Source organism: Myodes glareolus, chromosome 6, assembly GCF_982192425.1.
Source record: "Myodes glareolus chromosome 6, mMyoGla1.1, whole genome shotgun sequence".
Classification (NCBI taxonomy): domain Eukaryota; kingdom Metazoa; phylum Chordata; class Mammalia; order Rodentia; family Cricetidae; genus Myodes; species Myodes glareolus.
Genome location: NC_142031.1, coordinates 38,834,715 through 38,854,287, shown reverse-complemented (window position 1 = coordinate 38,854,287; position 19,573 = coordinate 38,834,715). Strand labels below are relative to the sequence as shown.

The window sequence follows — 19,573 nt, the reverse complement described above, 5'->3', positions numbered from 1 at the left end:
AGCCAGAGGTGGCTGTCAGGAGCATAAACACTGCTAGTTTTGAATGGGTCTTCTCCATTATGAAATTTAATTCATTCACAATATGGGGAAATTCTACACAAAGGATAAGCCATTCATTCTAAAATGTGACAGCCTGTCAACATGCATATTTATCATACTCCCATTGCCACATAGCATAGTATTTTCTATTATTCATACATGAAAATTCCATAACACATTAGTTTAAAATTGTAACAACTTGTCAACAATAAGACTTACTGAATTGGCTTAAATTGGTGTTTCCTAAATTTGGCTAAGAACATAAATCACCTGGAGTTCTTGCTGGAAATGCTTTTCTCCTAGGCACCTAAGACTGGGAAGATGTCGACCTGTATTTCTGAACAAGAACCCCCAGGTCTTATGGTTGGGTAAGTTTGGCAAATAACAGCTCAAACAAAACTGTGGTATTTAAAGCTTCTAGCTCTTGGAAAAAGCCAAACGTTCTTGATATAATCCAAACCACTCTCATCTCAAACATCCTTCCTATTCTTTCAGTCTCTGCTACTGTTAGGGTTATTCTCTTCTGGTTCAGCTTGTCACCCTCTTGTCCATCCTGCTTTTTATCTGCGCCCTCTTGAGAGCCTTTACCAAATGAAGTAAGGCCTCACACAAAGACTGCTGTTTCTACATGGTCTCTGGCATGATTATCACCAAGTAATTGGTGCACATCTCAACACATGCTGTTACCAATGTAGTTTAAAAGTCATCACTCCACATGCAGATAGTATGCCACTACTGAATGGAGGAGTTGCCTTTCCCCGACACAGGCTCTCTGCCCACTGGAAAAAGTAGGTAGTGTAGGGACCTGAGAAGACAGCTCAAGTCAGTAAAGTGCCTGTTTTCCAATTACAGGATCTGAGTTTAATCCCAAGAGCCCATGGTGGGCGCACGCTTCTAATTCTAGTACTGGGAGGTGGAGAAAACTGAATTTCTGGGCTCACTGGCGACTTACCTATGAGTTTGAGGTAGCAAAAACTTATTCTCAAAAAAATATAATGTACTTCCTCTCAGCCTTCATAAGAAATTTCTTCAAATGCATAGTAGTACACACATTTAGTCCCAGCACAGGGGGAGGGGGGAAGAGTTTATAGAAAGGTGGACCTCTGTAGGCCAGCCTAGTCTATAGAGTGAATTCCAGGACAGTCAGGGCTGTTATATGGAGAAATCCTGTCTTGAAAAACCAAAACCAAACCAAGCAAACAGAAGGAAGGAAAGAAATTTCTTATTCATTTTACTCATTTGTGGCTACAGAAAAATCTATTAAAAAATATTGCCTATCTGGGGCTGGTGAGATAGCTCAGTGAGTAAAGTGTTTGTTGTACAAGACTGGCAACCTGAGCTGGATCCCCAGAATGAAATGTGAAATGAGAGAACAACTCCAAAGCTGTCCTCTGACTTCCACACAACATACTGTGCGCACACGCCCCTCTCCGCATCACACATCAAAGCTGTTCTGACCTCCATACAACACACTGTGCGCACACGCCTCTCTCCGCATCTCTCTCTCTCCCTCCCTCCCTCCCTCTCTCTCTCTCTCTCTCTCTCTCTCTCTCTCTCTCTCTCTCTCTCTCTCTCTCACACACACACACACACACAGAAATACTAAACATTTTTAAACTGTCTATGTGACCCAGCGTAAGTATGGCTTCCTCTGAAGCAGGCTGCAGCAGGATAGGGAGATCAAGCACACTCTGGGAGCTGGGCAGGTTCTTTACCTCGCAAGAAGGCACCCTCTTACCATTCTCTGACAGACTACTTGAAAATGGCCCCTGGACTGGAATCCTTGGAAACACTACTGCTTCCTTTTTGTTTGTGGTGACTTGGTACATGGGAGCCACTTAGTCATACCCAGTCGCAGACACCACGTGCCAATAACTGCTCCAGCAATGGGCATTTCTTGAGAAGATTCCTGAACTGAACTTCATATATCAACTCTGAAATTTGATTAAATTCTGAGCCATGGAAAACTTTTTCCTCCTGAGAATGTTCAAAAGAGCACCATTTCTCGACATCATTTATTTTCTTCCATTACTCTCTGGGACACCCATCCCCTGGCAAACATCACACTGGAAACACAGACAGTGCCTACACCTTTTGTTTCTCAGCACAAACACAGTGGCATGAAAATGAGAAGATGTCATTTTTCTGTAGAGGAACTGAAATGTCCCCATAAAACCAGGGGGACAGCTTCCTGGCTGTGAAGGTTCACTGCTATCTGGTTGCATTGTAGGATCCAATTCTATTTCCCAGTGCGATGTATCACTGTTTGCTATTTTCTTCTCAACAGTGCATCTTGGTTTTGCCTGAATTATTCTGTCTGCTTCCAACTCTTTTCAAAACCACATCATATTTTCAAAGCCTCCCCTAACTCAAAAGCTCCCCTTGACTACTTCTTTCACTGCCCTCTCAACAGGTCAACTAAGCCAAGTTTGTGCTTGAGGAGAGCTAATTCAAAACAGGCAGTCCCTGGAGACAACAGGGCTAAAGTAATGTGTGTGTTCTTTATTGTGTTTTTTAAAATATAATTTATTTCAATTTATTTTATGTGCATTGGTGTGAAGGTGTCAGATCCCCTGGAACTGGAGTTACAGATAGCTCTGAACTGCCGTGTGCATGCTGGGAATCGAACCTGGGTCCTCTGGAAGAGTTGACAGTGCTCTTAAGCGCTGAGCCATCACCTCTCTCTCCACCCTACTGTCTTTTTTTAGAAGTTATTATTTGTGTGTATGTACATGTAGGTACCTTCACAGTCCATGCTGACTGGAGAGCTCATCACGCAGTGAGTCCCACACACTATGACATCTATGTGCACTGAAGCTAGGTTTTAAATCTGTTATCATGATCATGAAGAGTCATTATACTTAACTCAAGAGTACTCTAACCTCAGCAAGTGAACACTTACATACATTAAATATAATACTTAAGCCGGGCGGTGGTGGCGCACGCCTTTAATCCCAGCACTCAGGAGGCAGAGGCAGGCGAATCCCTGTGAGTTCGAGGCCAGCCTGGTCTACAAGAGCTAGTTCCAGGACAGGCACCAAAAACTACAGAGAAACCCTGTCTCGAAAAATAAAAAAAAAAAAAATAATGCTTAAGCCAGGCATCATGGTACAGACTTTTCATTGTAGCACATGGGAGGTAAAGGCAGGTGGATGAGTTTTAGGCCAACCCACCTGCCTCAAAACAACTCCCCACCAATACTGCTTAAAAAGACATCCAGAAGCTATGAATATTTTGCCTTGTATTTAATGGTGATGATAATAGCCCGAGGAATTATCTAGGCAATGTTTTTTCTATCATTATTTTGTAAACAAGCTTTGCTGGTAGTCACTTGCAATCCCTAGCAATCGAGAGGTTGTGCGGGAGAATCAGAAGTTCAAGGCCAGTCTTGGCTATATGAAGACTGTCTTAAAAACAAAACAAACAACTGAAAAAGGTTGTATATAATTATCTGAGCGAGGACCTCACTATGTAGCTCAGGCCGGCGAAGAAGCTGATCCTTCCATCTCAGCCTCAAGCACCTTTCCTCTTCTGCAGGCAACGCTCAGCTTCAAGTAGTTCAGGCTCCCATACTTGCTGTTCTCAGCTCTGGCCCCCTCATGTCTCTCTACTTTCAGTACAGCATCCTGAAAATTCATTTTCTGTTATTTTGAGTAGGCTAATTATGATGTTAATCAAGTCTGAAATGTTTTTTTCTTTTTTCTTTTGAAGCCAGGGTAGCCCTGGTTGTCCTGGAACTCACTCTGTAGATCAGGCAGGTTCTCTCTGACAGATATGCCTGCCCTGCCTCCCCAAGTGCTGGGATTAAGTATACCACCACGCCCGGCCTTGGGATGCTTTTTTAAAAGGGTGTTCACTGGAGGAATAAATAAAGGGTTTGATGCGAAATTAAGACAAAGGGGCGCCGGGTGGTGGCAGCGCACACCTTTAATCCCAGCACTCGGGAGGAAGGTAGGGGCAGGCGGATCTCTGAGTTCAAAGCCAGTCTGATCTACAGATTGAGATCAAATCTTTAAATAAAAACAAACAAAAGCAACAGCAGCAATAACCACTCAGCTTTAAAATAACTCCCATCTTTCTGCAAGCTTTTTAATCTCCCTTAATACAAAATGAGGTTTTGTTTTTTTTTTACAAATTATTTATTGTGTATCTATGCACGTGTGCTACTTCCACAGGACAACTTCTGTGTGTTCTTTTCCCCCTTTCCCACTAGCTAGGGGCCTAGGGGTCAAACTCAGGTGGCATTCACCTTACCCCTTGAGCCATCCCAAACCCAATTTCCTTCCATGGTGGCAATTCGAAAAATCGTCTACTGAATACTAATAGCTAAATTTCTCTTTAAAAAAAAAAGTCCCATTATCTGATTTTGGATTATGAGAACTCAAAATAAATATTTTAAAATATGTAAAGATCCAGAACTGGAGAAGTGGCTCAGCAGTTAAGGGTATGTACTGCTCTTCTAGAAGGCTTAAGTTCAGTTGCCAGCACCCAAATTGGGTGGTTCACAACTCCCTGTAATGTCTATGCCCCTTCAACCTCAACGGTCTCTTCTGGGCTCTGCAGACACTGCTGTCAAGCACGATGACCAGGCCTTGTAGTCCACAGAGGCTAGAAGAAAGGATTTTGTTTTCTCTGTGGGCATGGCAAACACTCATGGAGATAGATGTGTTCACCAAATTTAAATACTAGCACTGTCTATGGATAATAGAGAAAAATAGAAACGCAACACAGGCCACTGTCAGATTCAAAGGGAATTCCAATTTTCCAAACTCCAAAGGCAGTCCAAGTACTCAGAAATGAACTCAACCTGGACTACAGGACGATTTCTGGCAGTTAGATAAAAGTCAGCATTCCTCAGGAACTTGTGAGGCTAGTACTGAGAAACCCTGTCTCGAAAAACCAAAAAGTTTGGGTCTGTCAACACTCTGCCACAGAAGGCAGTTAATGATGGGTGGGGGGGCGAGACACTTTCTTCTACAGTGCAGCATTGGTAAGGTGCCACACTTCTACAAACAATCCTTACCATGTTCCTTTAAAGAACTTTAATTTTTAAATTACTATTTAAAAATAGTAATTAATAAGAACAGTGCTAGTTGAAGGGAAGGGGTATGGGATAGAACAGGATAAGGGGAAATAAGATCAAAATGCATTATACAATGAACCCACTATTATGTATAATTAATGTGTTAATAAACCATTTAAAAATGAGGGCTAATTTCAAAATCACATAATTTCTAATATTTGGTGTTTACCTAAAGATTACTAAGGCTGACAAATACATGCCCAAACTATATCATCCCTTTAGTTAAAGCCAGTAACTCCTTTTCTGGACGATCTAGGTCAGGGGCTAGTTTCCTGTTGTTTCTTCTTTTCTTCTTGTACTGCTGGAGGTTGCACCCAGCGTCTCTTCCGTACTAAGCAAGTATCTGACCACAGAGCCATACCCCAAGCCACGGACTTGGTTTTAAAGGGTTCTCGGTACACTCAAAAGTAAGCTTTCTTGAATGATCTTAAAATGAATCTTAAGAAGGCAAAGGGCTATAGTTGTTTTTTTTTAACATAGAGTCCCAGACTGGAGGGAAAAAAGTCAGAATAAAAAGAATAAAGGACTACAAAACTACTTCCAATTCTGGCTTCAGTAGACTCTCTCACCAGCCACTTCAACTCTCTGTGAGCATCTACCGAAGAAAGTGCTTACAATGACAGAGCCTCTTGCGCCACAATATTCCAAAGAGATGTTGATTATTCGAAAGCACGGTTTTTAAGTCCTATAGTAAAGTATGAATTGGCCTAGAGGACACACGTAGTTAATTCTGTAATAAAAGTAAAATAATGAACTGGGCATTTAGAAAAAGAAAACACTAACACTATCTATCAAAATGAAAGGATTTCCTCTTGAAATTCGTGATTCACTTTAAAAATAATCTGGTTTAGGGCTCAGTGAGTCAAGGCACTTTCTGCCAAGCCTGAAGACCTGAGCTCAATTCAGTACTCAGAGCACAAACAATGGAGGGAACCAACGCCTACCCTTCCCCTAAAATCCATCAATAAACATTAAAACAAAAGGTTTGGTTTACCACAACAAAACACCGTGGGCTAAGAGGTGATGTGCGCATTCATTTACAGCTAATACAATAGAGCAATAAAAGCCACACGTGTGGAGAGAGGCACTGGTCTACAGGCCACACAAGAGTGACCCAAAGTCACGAGCCCGCATCTTCACAGCAAAAGTCCTGTCTGCTTGCCATTTTTTATTTTATTGGCTATGGCAGTGAAATTTGATATTCATGCAAAAACTAAGGAGGGCTAAGGAAGGAGAGAGCTTTCAAATACAGTCCATAAAACAAGTGTGAAAAACTAGAATGGTGAGGACTGCCTGGGGCTACGCACTGAACACTTGGGAGTTTAGCGTAGGTCAACGACTGATTAAACCTGTGGAAGGGCAGACCACAGTGGAAGGGCAGTGAATCAGAACTGAATCAGAACCGAGGAGGGAAACGACTCGGAATGGCTTCTTTTCAAAGAACTGACAGACAAGGCTGCTCACCTTGAGTTTTCATTTATGGGAAGGACTTGCTTCTCCCCTGGATTATCCGATTCTCCATGTGGAAAACTGTGTAGTTAAATTGCCCATTGAATAATGAAAGAACACTAGAGCCTGCTGCCTTGAAAAAAACTTTTGGGATGTCTAGTTTTCCATAAGGAATTCAGTGCATCTAGTTAAAAAGACCCAAACTCAACAGTAAAACAGAAAACCACCACAAATTTTTCACAGCAGTTAGGATGGGGACAGACTGAGTCAGGACTCTCTCTGCTGTGCCTAGGATGACAAAAGAGGAAGCAAAGTTATCTGGCAAGAAAAGAACCAACCAGAACAAACAATGTGGTTATACCGCTCTGGGTTCCCCTTGGTGTACTCTCAGATGAGGTTAATTGAACTCCAAATCTCATGGAAATTTGAAGCACAAACTGGCAGTATCCATGGGAAGGTCAGCCTGCAGAAGCCTCTGGCCAAGTTTAAATACTTGCATGCCCTTGAGTGTACTACTTCATTTCTCTGAACTTTATCTGTTGTGAGGACATCTAGAGAATTAGTATTTGATGTGTACGTAAGTTCTCCAAAATCAGGAGCTCCGGCTGCACACAGACTTGCTTTGGTCTGCTCTTAGATCACTCCTGCCGTATGGTATCACATCCCTTCCCTTCCTCTTGCGCCATTCTCTAACCTCCCTTCATCTGTCTTCCTTGTAAAGCAGTGTCTTGAATGAAACTTGTTCCCGCTGAGACTCTTGGGTATATTTACCATTGCTTATTAAAGTTAGAAGCTTAATGACTCAGATGTGAGGTTAAAAAAAGTCTAGAAAATTTTCAAGTTAAGACTTCATATTTTATCCTAGGCCTTTTTGCTTTTAGTCACTGGGGGAAAAACCAGGAAGGAAGAACGAGGAACCACTGAGTTTTAAGCTGGACGCAAGAGATGTGAGCTGATGAGAACTAAGGAAGGCCAGTGGTGCAGCCTGGGACTGCAGGGGAGGACAACCAAAGATTTACAGTTTCCCTGAGAAAAATTCCTTATGCAAGAACAATTAAGCACACAGCACTAACAAGACCATTTTACAAACAGCTGGCTGGGTCCTTTCAGCCTTCACCTGCTGCCGGTGATGAGGCATCCCTGCATTACCTTGAAGAAATGCAGCATCCTAGGGCTCCTGAAGGCAACTGTTATTATTGTACTAGAAGTTCATCATCCTAAGAGGTGGACGACAGGGCCTAGTTTAGCAGTGCAGAATAACACGCAAGTGTGTCACCTACCACTTCTGTTGATGTTTCTGCATGTTCAGAAGTAACATGTTCTTGAAGAGATGTTTCCGTGTAGCCCATTTTTCCACAATAGGGACAAGTAAAAGACTGTGGCTGCTCTACAGAGAAAGCTTCCCCACCATAGTACAAATCTGAAAAACAAAATGGAATTGAATTGAGAAATACCCATGCTTCTTCTCAAATATAGAAATATGACAGTGCGAAGGAAAGGCATGGTCTGAAATACCAATAGCCCTACTCTCTCGTTAGGTGAGGTTTTGTTTACTCTTTAAAAGTTAATTAATTTTTGGTTTTTCAAGGCAGAGTTTCTCTGTAGCTTTGGAGCCTGTCCAAGAATTCATTCTGTAGACCAGGCTGGCCTTGAACTCACAGAGATCCTCCTGCCTCTGCCTCCCAAGATTTAATGCATGCACCACCCCTGCCCAGCTAAAATTAATTGAGGCAGGATCTCATGGTGTAATCTTGGTTGGCCTGGAATTGACCAATCTGCCTGCTTCTGCTGGGATTAAAAGAGTAGAGATGAGGAGCTTAAAAAATTTAGAAGTGTAAGATTACAGTTGGAAGCCTGGTTTCAATAACTGTTAACATTTATAAAACCTTTATTTCCATGTGGGACTCAGCACACTTCCAAAATCGTGTCTCAAATCAAGTAAGAGGAAATGGAGCAAACAAATTTCCCTCTCACCTACAGTTTCAAGTGTTCCCCCAAAGCCATGGATGAGGGTTTGATCCCTAGCCTGTGGTACTCCTGGGGAAGCGGCAGAACCTTAAAGAGACAGGCCATTTAAAAAAAAAAATGTAAAATCACTGGGAATGTGCTCTTAAAGAGAATACTGGGACCCTAGTCCCCTTTCTGTTATTTCACCTCTCATGAGATCATCTCTGCCAGCTGTTCCAGCTAAAACAGACTAAGCTACCATCTCCCAAAGCCATACAGTCTAACAACCAGACTAAAACCTCAACGGAAATGGTAATCTATTACAGTGATGGAAAGCTGACCGCATCTTGCCCTCTATACACACTACATCTGAAGCTGCAGAGTCCAAATATATTTGGTTTTTTGAGACAGGGTTTCTCTGTCTAAAAGTCCTAGCTGTCCTGGCCCTCACTTTGTAGACCAGACTGGCCTTGAACTCACAGAGATCCATCTACCTCTGCCTCCCGAGTGCTGGAATTAAAGGTGTGCGCCACCACCATCTGGTTTCCTCATTTCTTTATACACCGTTGTAACACTAATATCAGAAGAATCAGAAAGGCAAACCATACACAAGGATGCAAGAACTCAGGAAAGAAAAGATGACCATGACCAATAAATAGACAAACTGTTAGCTGCAACTATTGGTTTACAGAATATGGCGTTCTCAGAGCAGAAAACATCCCTAGGCATCCAGTTCTTAGTGGATGCCAACTTGAATATGCACAATTCACTGTCCAAACAGTTCTCTGAAGAATGAACCAGAGAGTCCGTGGGGAAAAAAATCTACAAGTGTCACTGTATCTATCAAGCAGTAAGTCTGTTCTCCACAGGTAACAAAAGAAAAAAATCAGTTATCTTCAGTAGGTTATATTACTTTACTACAAAGATTTAACCTGGGGGGAAAAGCCCATTTTAAGAGTGTAAGTTCACTTCTGTGAGAAGAGAGAATGAAGAGCTGGGCATGGTGGCTCACAACTGATTCTAACCTAGAACCACAGAGAAGGAAGGAAGGAAGTTAAAGCTCAAAGCCACTCTGGGCTAATAGCAAGATCCTGCCCAAAATAAAGAGGGGTGGGGAAAAATATTAACTAAGAGAAATGTAAACTATCCTAAAAATAGCACTCATATATGTATGTGTGTGTATGCATGTGTGTTTACGTCTGCATAAGACTTACAAGGTAGATTTGTGGTAGTGGAGAATTACAAAGAAAAAAAGCCAAGGAGGGTACCGTGTGCCTGAAATCTCAGCCTCTGGGAGACAGAGGCAGGGGAAGCTGAATTCAAGGTCAGTCCAGGGCACAAAGCAAATCCAGACAGCTTAAGTTTGAATAGCAAGACCCTGGCCCAAAAACAAACATCCAGTAGCAAAACAAGACTCCAAGCAAACAAACACTAACCGCCTTTTCCTGAGATGACGAATAGGACAACATCTCCAATCTTGCTACTTCTGTTCAGTATTTCTCTTAAGGATCGAATTTCAGTAAATGAAAGGTATACAATGGAAAGGAAGAAAAAACAAAATAGGATCCTAATAATCCACTGGGCCAGAACTAATCTTTTTTTTTTAAGATTTATTCATTTTGTATGTATGAGTGCTCTATCTGCAGGTATACCTTTTTGACAGAAGAGGGCATCAAATCCCACTACAGATGGTTGTTAGCCACCATGTGGTTGCTGAGAATTAAACTCAGGAGCTCTGGAAGAGCAGCCAGGGCTATTAACCGCTGAGACATCTCTCCAGTCCCTAGAACTAATCTTAAATTAATATAAGTCAATCAAGCAATGTAGCAAGCTACACAATTTATATATAAAAACTGTTTTTCTATAGCACTTACAATGAATAATTCAAAGATAAAATCAATTTGATTTGAGTCAAAGAATACTTAGAGGTATATTTAATGAAAGAAATGTAATGTATTCTAATAACTATAGAAAGATATGAAAACCCTAAAGATATTTTATGTTCACAGATCATATTTAGTAAAAAAAATAACAATACTCTTTGGACAAATCTATAAGCTCAACATAACCACTATCAAAATCCAGTTGGTTTCTTTGAAAAAAGTTGAATAGTGTTCCTAAAACTCAGAAAAACTCAGAATGTTCAGAACAAGTCTGAATAGAAAACTGAAAGTCTCAGAAATTTCAAAACTTTCGACAAAGCTTTGGAAATGCAAACATCACAGAACTATCATGAGCAGAGATCAATTGAAAAGACTAAATTCAAGCCAGGTGATAGAGGCACACTCCTTTAATGCCAGCACTTGAGAGGCAGAGGCAGGCAAATCTCAAGTTTGAGGCCAGTCTGGTCTACGGAGTAAGTTCCTAAACGGTCAGGCTACAGAGAAACCCTGTCTTGAAAAACCAATAAATAAAAAAAATAAATACAAACATACAAGTGAGTCAAACATAAACCCTTGCTATGGTCAACTTATTCTGAACAGCTAATTCATAAATAATGGATAGTTCTACGACCCCAGAAAAATCTGATACCCCATATAAAATGAAGCAGACTCTCAACTCCAAGTTCAAAACCTAATTCTAATCCCAGCACTTGGGAGAGAGAGGCAGGAGGATCTCAGTGAGCTGAGGCCAATCCAACTATAAGTGAGACCCCATCTCAAAAAAGGAAAAAGTACCAATTTTAAGTGCACAAAAGAGCTAAATGCCGACACAATTGGAACCCTTAGAAGACATATATTCCAGTGACCTTTGTATGACACAGAAGAACAGAGCAAGTAAAAAGAACTAGGCACTGTAAAAAAACTTCTGACTTTAAAATATAGCATCTAGAAAGCGAGAAAACAAAAGAACGGGATTAAGCTTTCCCAAATCATCCATCTGATAAAGAACATGTATCAAATACATACACACACAACATACATCTAACATATATAATATACACATATCTAATAAATATTAGAAAAAATGCTTAGATCATTAGCTTTAGAGGCCTACAGACGAAAACCACTTGAGACAGCACTTCATGCCCTTCAGGAAGCTCTATCAAAAAGACAGCTATACAAGCGTGCTGGCTCACTCAGGAATTACAGTGTGAAGCAGACAGCTTTTCCTCCTGACAGACAGCGCGCTCTCAAAGGCACTTGCATGCCATCAGCCACAGCAGTCAGCCTGATTTCACGGCTTGTTTCTAGAGGCACTACTCTATCTCATTCCTCACCAGTTGTGCAATTTTTCAAAGGGATTCTTAAGCAAACTGGAACTAAGAGACAGAAAGACATAGAAAAGATGATTTTATTTTGAATGGACCTGAACCCTTGGATTTGCTAATGGGGATAGTTTTAGGTTGTTTTGCTTTTTCATATCCATACAAAACCCTTAGAGGATAATTAAAATTTTCATTATGAACTTACCAAAATCTACCCTTGTTAATATGCACTGCATCGGGTGGTCAGTTGTATGCCTTGTTGTTGTTGCCCCGCTTTCATAACAAGATGCACAAAGATCGTAATCGTAGCAAATTAAACACTTGTATCTGCGACCTCGAAAGTTTCCTTTTAAACATGCATCACAGCTGACACCTATAAAACAAGAAGCAGCACCTCCAGTTAGCAGCTAGAATACAGTGAAACAGCAGGACCAGCGGCGCGGGAACGGCCTCACTCAGGTCAGCTTACAGTCCTAGGAAGACAGCCGCCAGCCGTCTGTGGTGGCAGCACTCAGAAGCAAGGACGGGGGAGGGCAGTACACTGAAAGATGGCTTTGTCAAGAGGGAGTTTAGGTCAGGCAGGGCTACATGGAGATACTGTCTGGAAGGAAGCTTCAAATATTTCAAGAAAGGGGGCTGGAGAGATGGCTCAGAGGTTAAGAGCACTGACTGCTCTTCCAGAGGTCCTGAGTTCAATACCCAGCAACCACATGGTGGCTCACAACCATCTGTAATGAGATCTGGTGCCCTCTTCTGGCCTGCAGGCATACATGCAGGCAGAACACTGTACACATAACAAATAAAAAAAAAAAATTTCAAGAAATGTAAAAGTCCCTCTTAAAAAGTATCGTATGGCCCCAGAAAAGGAGTAAGTACAAAACACTCCTTCTACAGGGTCACAGCCCAGTTTTTGCCAAATGGCTCAGAAATGCCACCAAACACCTGGCAGGTATAAAATCCCAAGGACTAAGTACATTTTAAATAATAATACACACAAAGAAATACCATTACTATACTGTAAGTTCATAGCAGAAACATTATCAAACACTTAACTATTAATTCTTCAGTTTTTGGTTTTCAGATAATGTCTCACTGTGTAGTCTAAGCTCGCCTTGAATTCATGATCCTCAGTCTCCCAGGTACTGGGATTAAGGCATGTGCCACCTCCTCCCAGCTGCCACTACAATTCTTAATATGCTCAAAGGGAGAGTAAACAAGGTGGTACATGGGGAACAGAGGCAGGCAGATCTCTGTTGAGTTTGAGACCAGCCTGGTCTACATAGTGAGTTCCAGACCAGCCAAGGCTACAGATTGAGACCTTGTCTAAAGAGAGAAAGGAGGGCAGGGGAGCCGGGACACTTCAAGAGGCAGATAGTAGATCTACGAATGAATCAAATTATTAGAGTTCAAACTTCTTAAAAATTTAAATTGAAAAGTCAACAAGCAGGCTTAATAGAAGAAAATACCTTTTATTTAACATATGATACACTTGTTTGTGCAGAAAGCTTATAGCTGAACTCAAAATGAAGTACTAGGCCAGTGAGTTAGATAAGGCATCAGGCAGTGGTGGTGCACGCCCTTCATCCCAGCACTTGGAGGCAGAGGCAGGTGGATCTTCAAGTTTGAGGCCAGCCTGGTCTATAGAGTGAGTTCCAGGACAGCCAGGGCTACACAGACAAACCCAGTCTCAAAAACCCAAAAAAGAAAAAAGAAAAGGCAGTTTGACAACATATCGATAATATTTCTTCACTCCAAAATAGAAAGGCATACTATTCTTTTAAAGCAAATTATGATTCTACCTAGATTAGTTAAGTTCACAGAAAAAAATAGAATACTGGTTATCAAGGGCTAAAGAAAAGGGGGACCAGGAGTGCATGTTTGGTGTAGGAGTTCCTTCTGTTTGTGTGTTGCTTTCATTGGTTAATGAATAAAGAAACTGCCTCGGCCTAGTTGATAGGGCGGAACTTAGGCAGGTGGAGAAAAGAACTGAATTCTGGGAGGAAGAAAGCAGAGTCAGAGAGAAGTCATGGATCCTCTGCTTGAGATGGACGCTGGTTAGAATCGCCAGTAAGCCAGACACGTGGTGATACAAAGATTAATGGAGATGGGTTAAACTAATATGTAAGAGTTAGCCAATAAGAAGTTAGAGTTAATGGCCAAGCAGTGCTTTAATTAATACAGTTTCTGTGTGGTTATTTCGCGGCTAAGCTAGCTGGGCAACCGAGACAAACAAGCAGGCCCTCTATTACAACATATGTCTACTGGGTAGAGCTCCAGTTTGGGATGATGGGAAAATTCTGGAGAAGGATAATGGTCATGACAACAATGTGAATGTACTCAAGGCCACAATAAAAAGCAGGCCGTTGGGGTGGGGGAAGATTATGAATAAATCTAGTCAAAGACAGGAAACACTTTATGAAGTAAATTAATAAAATGTATTCAAAGGCATTAAAGGATATAAAATACAATTTAAAAAATGTTAGGTGCCGGGGAGCTGGCTTACCTAAGTAAGGTAAGCATGAGGACCCAGGAAAAAACTGGGTGCGCAGTGCATACTCAGTACCAGAATCCCCGGTATTTGCTAGATAGCCAGCCAATCAGTAAGCTCCAGGTTCAGCGAGGAATCCTGACTCAAAAAATAAGGTGAGGAAGAGACAAGAGGCTGCCCAAAGTTGACCTCTGGTTTCTACATACATGTGCATAAGCATCAGCACACATAAACCACAATACACAGGAAGGAGGGGAAATAGACAAATCCGGCCAAGGAACAGAACAAAAAGTCCAATAACAAATACATGTATTGAAGAACATGAAGGCAAGGTCAGTACAGAGCGGTGGGAGGAGAACAGGCAACCAGGGCACTGAAAACCTAAGTACCCCGGCTAAAGATTACTGTGAAAGAAAAAAAATTTTTTTCTTCCCCCAAGAAGGTACTATAGGAGCAGAGGCTGGAAGGCAAACACGAGAGGAAGACTGCAAGGGGACACCAAGCTGGGCTGCACAGAGAGAATGTCCTGAGCTAGGAGGAGGAATAATCTGCTAATTCTCCATCTCTCCCACACATGGTCCAAACAATAAAAAACAGGTGAATTCAACTACATTAAAACCAACCCTTTTCTTAATGCTCTAATGCTCTAGAGTGAATGAAAGGCCCCATACTCATTATGTACAATGTAACGGACAAAAGTTTGGTATTTAGAATATGTTAGAAACTCTTACCTATCAATTAAAAGTAACCAATAGCCAATAGTAAATTGGACCATTGTCAACAGGCACTACAATGAACAACAAAGCCAACTACTACAGGAAGAGATGCTTAATCTCATTAGTTACTAAATATAATAAAACTATCATTAGCTATCATTTTACACCAGCAAAAAGTTCTGTTAAGTGCTAGAGAGACAAGGAGCTGCAGGAGTAACTCAGCCCTTACTGGCAGGTGTTTCAAACAACACAACCAATTAGTCACTGTCCTGTTGCTGTGAAGAGACACCATGACCAAGGCAACATCCCACTCCTCCCTGCAAGACAGGGCTTCTCTGTATAGCCTTGGCTGGCTTCAAAACTCATAGAAATCCACCTGCCTTCTGCCTATTTGTTGGGGCCACAGAGATGCACCACCACCACCCAGCATCCAAGGCAACTTACAAACAAAAGCATCAAACTGGGGGCTTGCTTAGTACCTCTTTCAATAAGGCAACACCTCCTAATCCTTCCAAGCAGTTCACCAACTGGAGGCCAAGTAGGCAAGCACACGAGTCCACGGTGCCATTTTCATCTCAACTACCACACGCCCCTCAAGCTGCTGTCAGGTATTCCGCCACAGTGACTTATATGTCATGTAATATATTCAAGGTACTAAAGATACAGCAGTGAAAGAGAAATCTGTCTTGCCTCTGTGGAGCTAGGTACTGTGCACCCCAACACCTATCATATACAAATGTGAGCTTGGACACACACATATACACATGCACTAGCCATACACACCCCCCACCCAAATGTAATTTAACAAAATGAAACAAGGCTGGAGAAATAGTTATGGTTAAAAATACTTCTTGTTCTTTAGGCAACCAAGTTCATTTCCCAGCATCCACATCAGGTGGCACCTAACTGCCTTGAACCAATTCCAGGGGCTCCTGCTCCATGACATTCAATGCTCTTCTGTTCTCTCTGGGCACATGTATACCATTCCACATACAAATATTAAAGACACGCCGATTGTGGTGGTGCACACCAGCAGGATTTGCTGAAGGAGGCTAAGGTGGGAAGATCACAAATTCGAGGCCAGCAGGTGGTGGTGGCGCACATCTTTAATCCCAGCACTCAGGAGGCAGAGGCTGGTGAATCTCTAAGTTCGAGGCCAGCCTCGTCTCCACAGTGAGTTCCAGGACAGAATCAAAAGCTAAAAAGAAACTGTCTCAACCTCTCCTCCCCAAAGACACAAGAAAAAAATAAAACTGTGCTTTTTAAATTGATCAGTTATTTTCATGCTTAAGACCCATAAAATTTTATTTATTTGTTTGTTTATTCATTTATTTATTATATATGCAGTGCTGTCTGCCTGCAAGCATCTTATTATAGATGATTGTGAGCCACCACATAGTTGCTGGGAATTGAACTTAGGACCTCTGAAAGAGCAATCAATGTTCTTAACCTATGATATATCTCTCCAACCTGGTTTTCAAGATTTTATTACTTTCAATCATGTGTACATGTGTGTGCATGCACACCCAATGTCCAGAACTTACCAGATCCCTGGAGTTAGTTAGAGTAACAGGTGGTTGTAAGACCCCTGACATGGGTACTGAAAATCAAACAGGTTCTTAGGAAGAACAGCAAAAGTTTTTTTTGCCTGTTTGTTTTTGTTTTTTCAAGATAGGGTTTCTCTGTGAGTTCAAGGCCAGCCTGGTCTACAGGAGCTAGTTCCAGGAAATAAAAACTGTAATAAAAAAAAAAAAACCAGATGTCTTACAACAGGAGAAACTATTTCAGGGGTTCTATTTTTGAAAATATTACCTCCTTTATGTGCATGCATTAGGGAGCTGCAGCAAATGGGAAACTCTGAGGCTGGCTCTGGGAGGAGCTATTACATCACATCTGCTCTTGAGAAAACCCGTTCACTAAAGCAGCATTAAAAGAGGAAGAGATGGGGGCAGGGAGGTCGGTGGGGGTGGTAGACATGATCAAAGTTCATCATGTACAAACACTCGGACCTAGGTAGGCCATGAACTCACAATCTTCCTGCCTCAGCCTCTGGAACAGCTGGGATTAAAGATCTGTACCACCAGCCCAGGTAAGAATTCCTCCAGGTAGGTGCTTATGTCTTTTCACAGGGCGAGACCATCAAAACGGGCTAGCACATTCTGTCAGTTCAAATAGGGCAGGATTTTCTCAGCTGTTTGTAAACTGATGTCTTACAGTCTTTCAAAGCTTTGCCATCTTCTTTATCTAGAGCTTTCTCATCTGGCCTCACCCTTTCAGATCACTGCAGAATAACAAGCAACATAATTTCCAATTACATAACCTTTCTAATTTTTGTCTTCTCAAACATATAAAGAATTCTGTAAAGACCTGTTTAACTCTGGGTGACTGTCCAGACAGTCAGATATCTCTGTCAATTCTAGAGTTTTGGAAGTTACTTACAATGTACTTCCTGTTTACTTAGGCAATATTATATCCTTCTGGGGTCTTTGATGGAGTTGAAGACAGATAGTTACAGTTTTCCTTAGCTATAATAAATGATAAACTAGATATAAAATTTTAGACTCACAAAGATAGAGTATATGATAGAATATTTTCTTTAATTTTGTCAAATACAAATAAGACTTTTTGTTTAAACAGAAAAGGGGAAATGATATGGGCTGTCCCTCTATATGCTGTGAATATGTTTCATTACCAATGGCCTATAGTAGGACAGAATATAGATAGGTGGGAAATCCAAACAAAGATATAGGGAAAAAGAAGGCAGAGTCAGGGAGATGTCAGCAGCTAAAGGGGAAGCAAGATGTGAGGTAACAAGCCACGAGCCCTGTGGTAAAATATAGAATAATAGAAATGGGTTAATTTAAGTTGCAAGAGCTAGTTAATAATAAGCCTGAGCTAATAGGCCAGTCAGTTATAATCAATATTAATTAAGCCTCAGAGAGATTATTTAAGAACTGGCAGGAGGGAGAGAAACCTCCAGTTACAGTTCTTTTAATGCTATTTGAGCTCAAATGTCTCCATATGCATTTATGGCCAATCCTGGTTAAGAATGGCAAATGACAGCACCTTCTACTGTGTTAGAATGTTTTCCCTAGGTCTGTGTTAGGAGACATTTTACTCAACGCAGCCTCATTCTGTCTCGACTCTAAAGAAGCAGTCTCTAAATACATTCTCCACAAAACACTGAAACACGATACCAAGGTCCTTCCCTCCATGTTCTCTACACATACAACAGTTATAAAACCCACCATGTGGGCTGGAGAGATGGCTCAATGATTAAAAACACTGCCTGCTCTTCCAGAGGTCCTGAGTTCAATTCCCAGCATCCACATGGTGGCTCACAGCCATATCTACAGTGAGATATGGTGCCCTCTTCTGGCCTGGCAGCATACATGCAGACAGAGCACTGCATACATAATAAATAAATAAACCTTAAAGAACAAACCACCATGCACACCAAGTCAACCACTTTCTCCTCTTCTAGGCTAACCCATCTGAAATCCTTCGACATTCTATTGTTGGCTCCAGTTTCCTCACTGAGTTCTAACTGAAAGAACTGATAGCAGCTCTGGACAGTACTAGGCACGACTGATATACACAACATGACAAAACTGTTTCACTCATCTTCTTTCTACACCTTCTACACTTTCTACAAGTAAAAAGAAACAAACCATGAAATGCCAGGCACTTCTGGTACATGCCAGCGTTCAGGAAGCAGAGGCAAGTGGATCTCTTGAGTTTGAGACTAGGCGCTCTACCGAGTGAGTTCTAAGATAGCCAAGACTACAGATAGACAACCAAGCAGTGGGTCATGGCATACACCTGTAATTCCAACACATGGGGCAAGATTGCCAAGTGGGATAATCTCTCCACATTGAAGGGCAGCATAGGCACAGCAGGATTCTATCTTGCCTCAAGGCCACTTGACATAAAGCAGGTACAGGCTCCTGCCAGGACTATGTTTTCTCAGCACCAACCCCACCCTTCTGGATCCCCCATACCACCCGACAAGGCAAGGCTATTCACAATTGTCATAATGGGGTGGGTGTAAAGCCACCTGGCAGATTCTGTTACTAAACACCCTTTCTCTCCTTGAGTGGAGGCTCGAATGCTTAGGATACCAAAGCTAGGAAACCCTGTGCAGTTATCCAGACTCCTTAAGCTGCTGCTTTCTCATTTCTATTCTGTCAATGGGAGGCCTAGAGGAGAGAAGACAGGAAGAGGTGAGAAGCAGAGGAGCCCAGCACTCTTTCCACCAGTCATCTCAGAAGGTAAAGTACCAACTGTGCGTGTCCTAGAAGGACCCTGAACTCATTTTATCCTAAAAGTAAGGCCAACATTTCCCTTTTCACAGTGACAGAAACCTCTATACCAGAGACTCTCAACCTATTGGTCCCAACCCCCTTGAGCATCGAATGACCCTTTCACAGAGATCACAATCAGAAAACAGATATTTATATCATGGTTCCTAACAGTAGCAAAATTACAGTTATGAAGTACCAATGAAAATATTTTTATGGTTGGGGGCATCACCACAGCATGAGGAACTGTATTAAAGGACTGAAGCATTAGGAAGGCTGAGGACCACTGCTCTACACTGTCCTAAGTAATAATAGCAAGGTAAACCCATTGGTAGCTAAGTG

The 19,573-nt window shown here is 41.7% G+C and overlaps 1 protein-coding gene across 2 annotated transcripts in view; it reads right to left on the bottom strand.

Moving 5' to 3' along the window:
* Kcmf1 (potassium channel modulatory factor 1) overlaps window positions 1-19,573 on the bottom strand; it is a 54,554-nt gene that overhangs the window by 13,074 nt on the left and 21,907 nt on the right. For both annotated transcript variants that reach the window (XM_085690684.2, XM_085690685.2), the window contains exons 2-3: window positions 11,932-12,099; window positions 7,852-7,991 (exon numbers count right to left, since the gene is read on the bottom strand). In XM_085690684.2, the coding sequence (XP_085546810.2) occupies window positions 7,852-7,991; window positions 11,932-12,099 (308 nt within the window). The remainder of the gene's footprint in view (window positions 1-7,851; window positions 7,992-11,931; window positions 12,100-19,573) is intronic.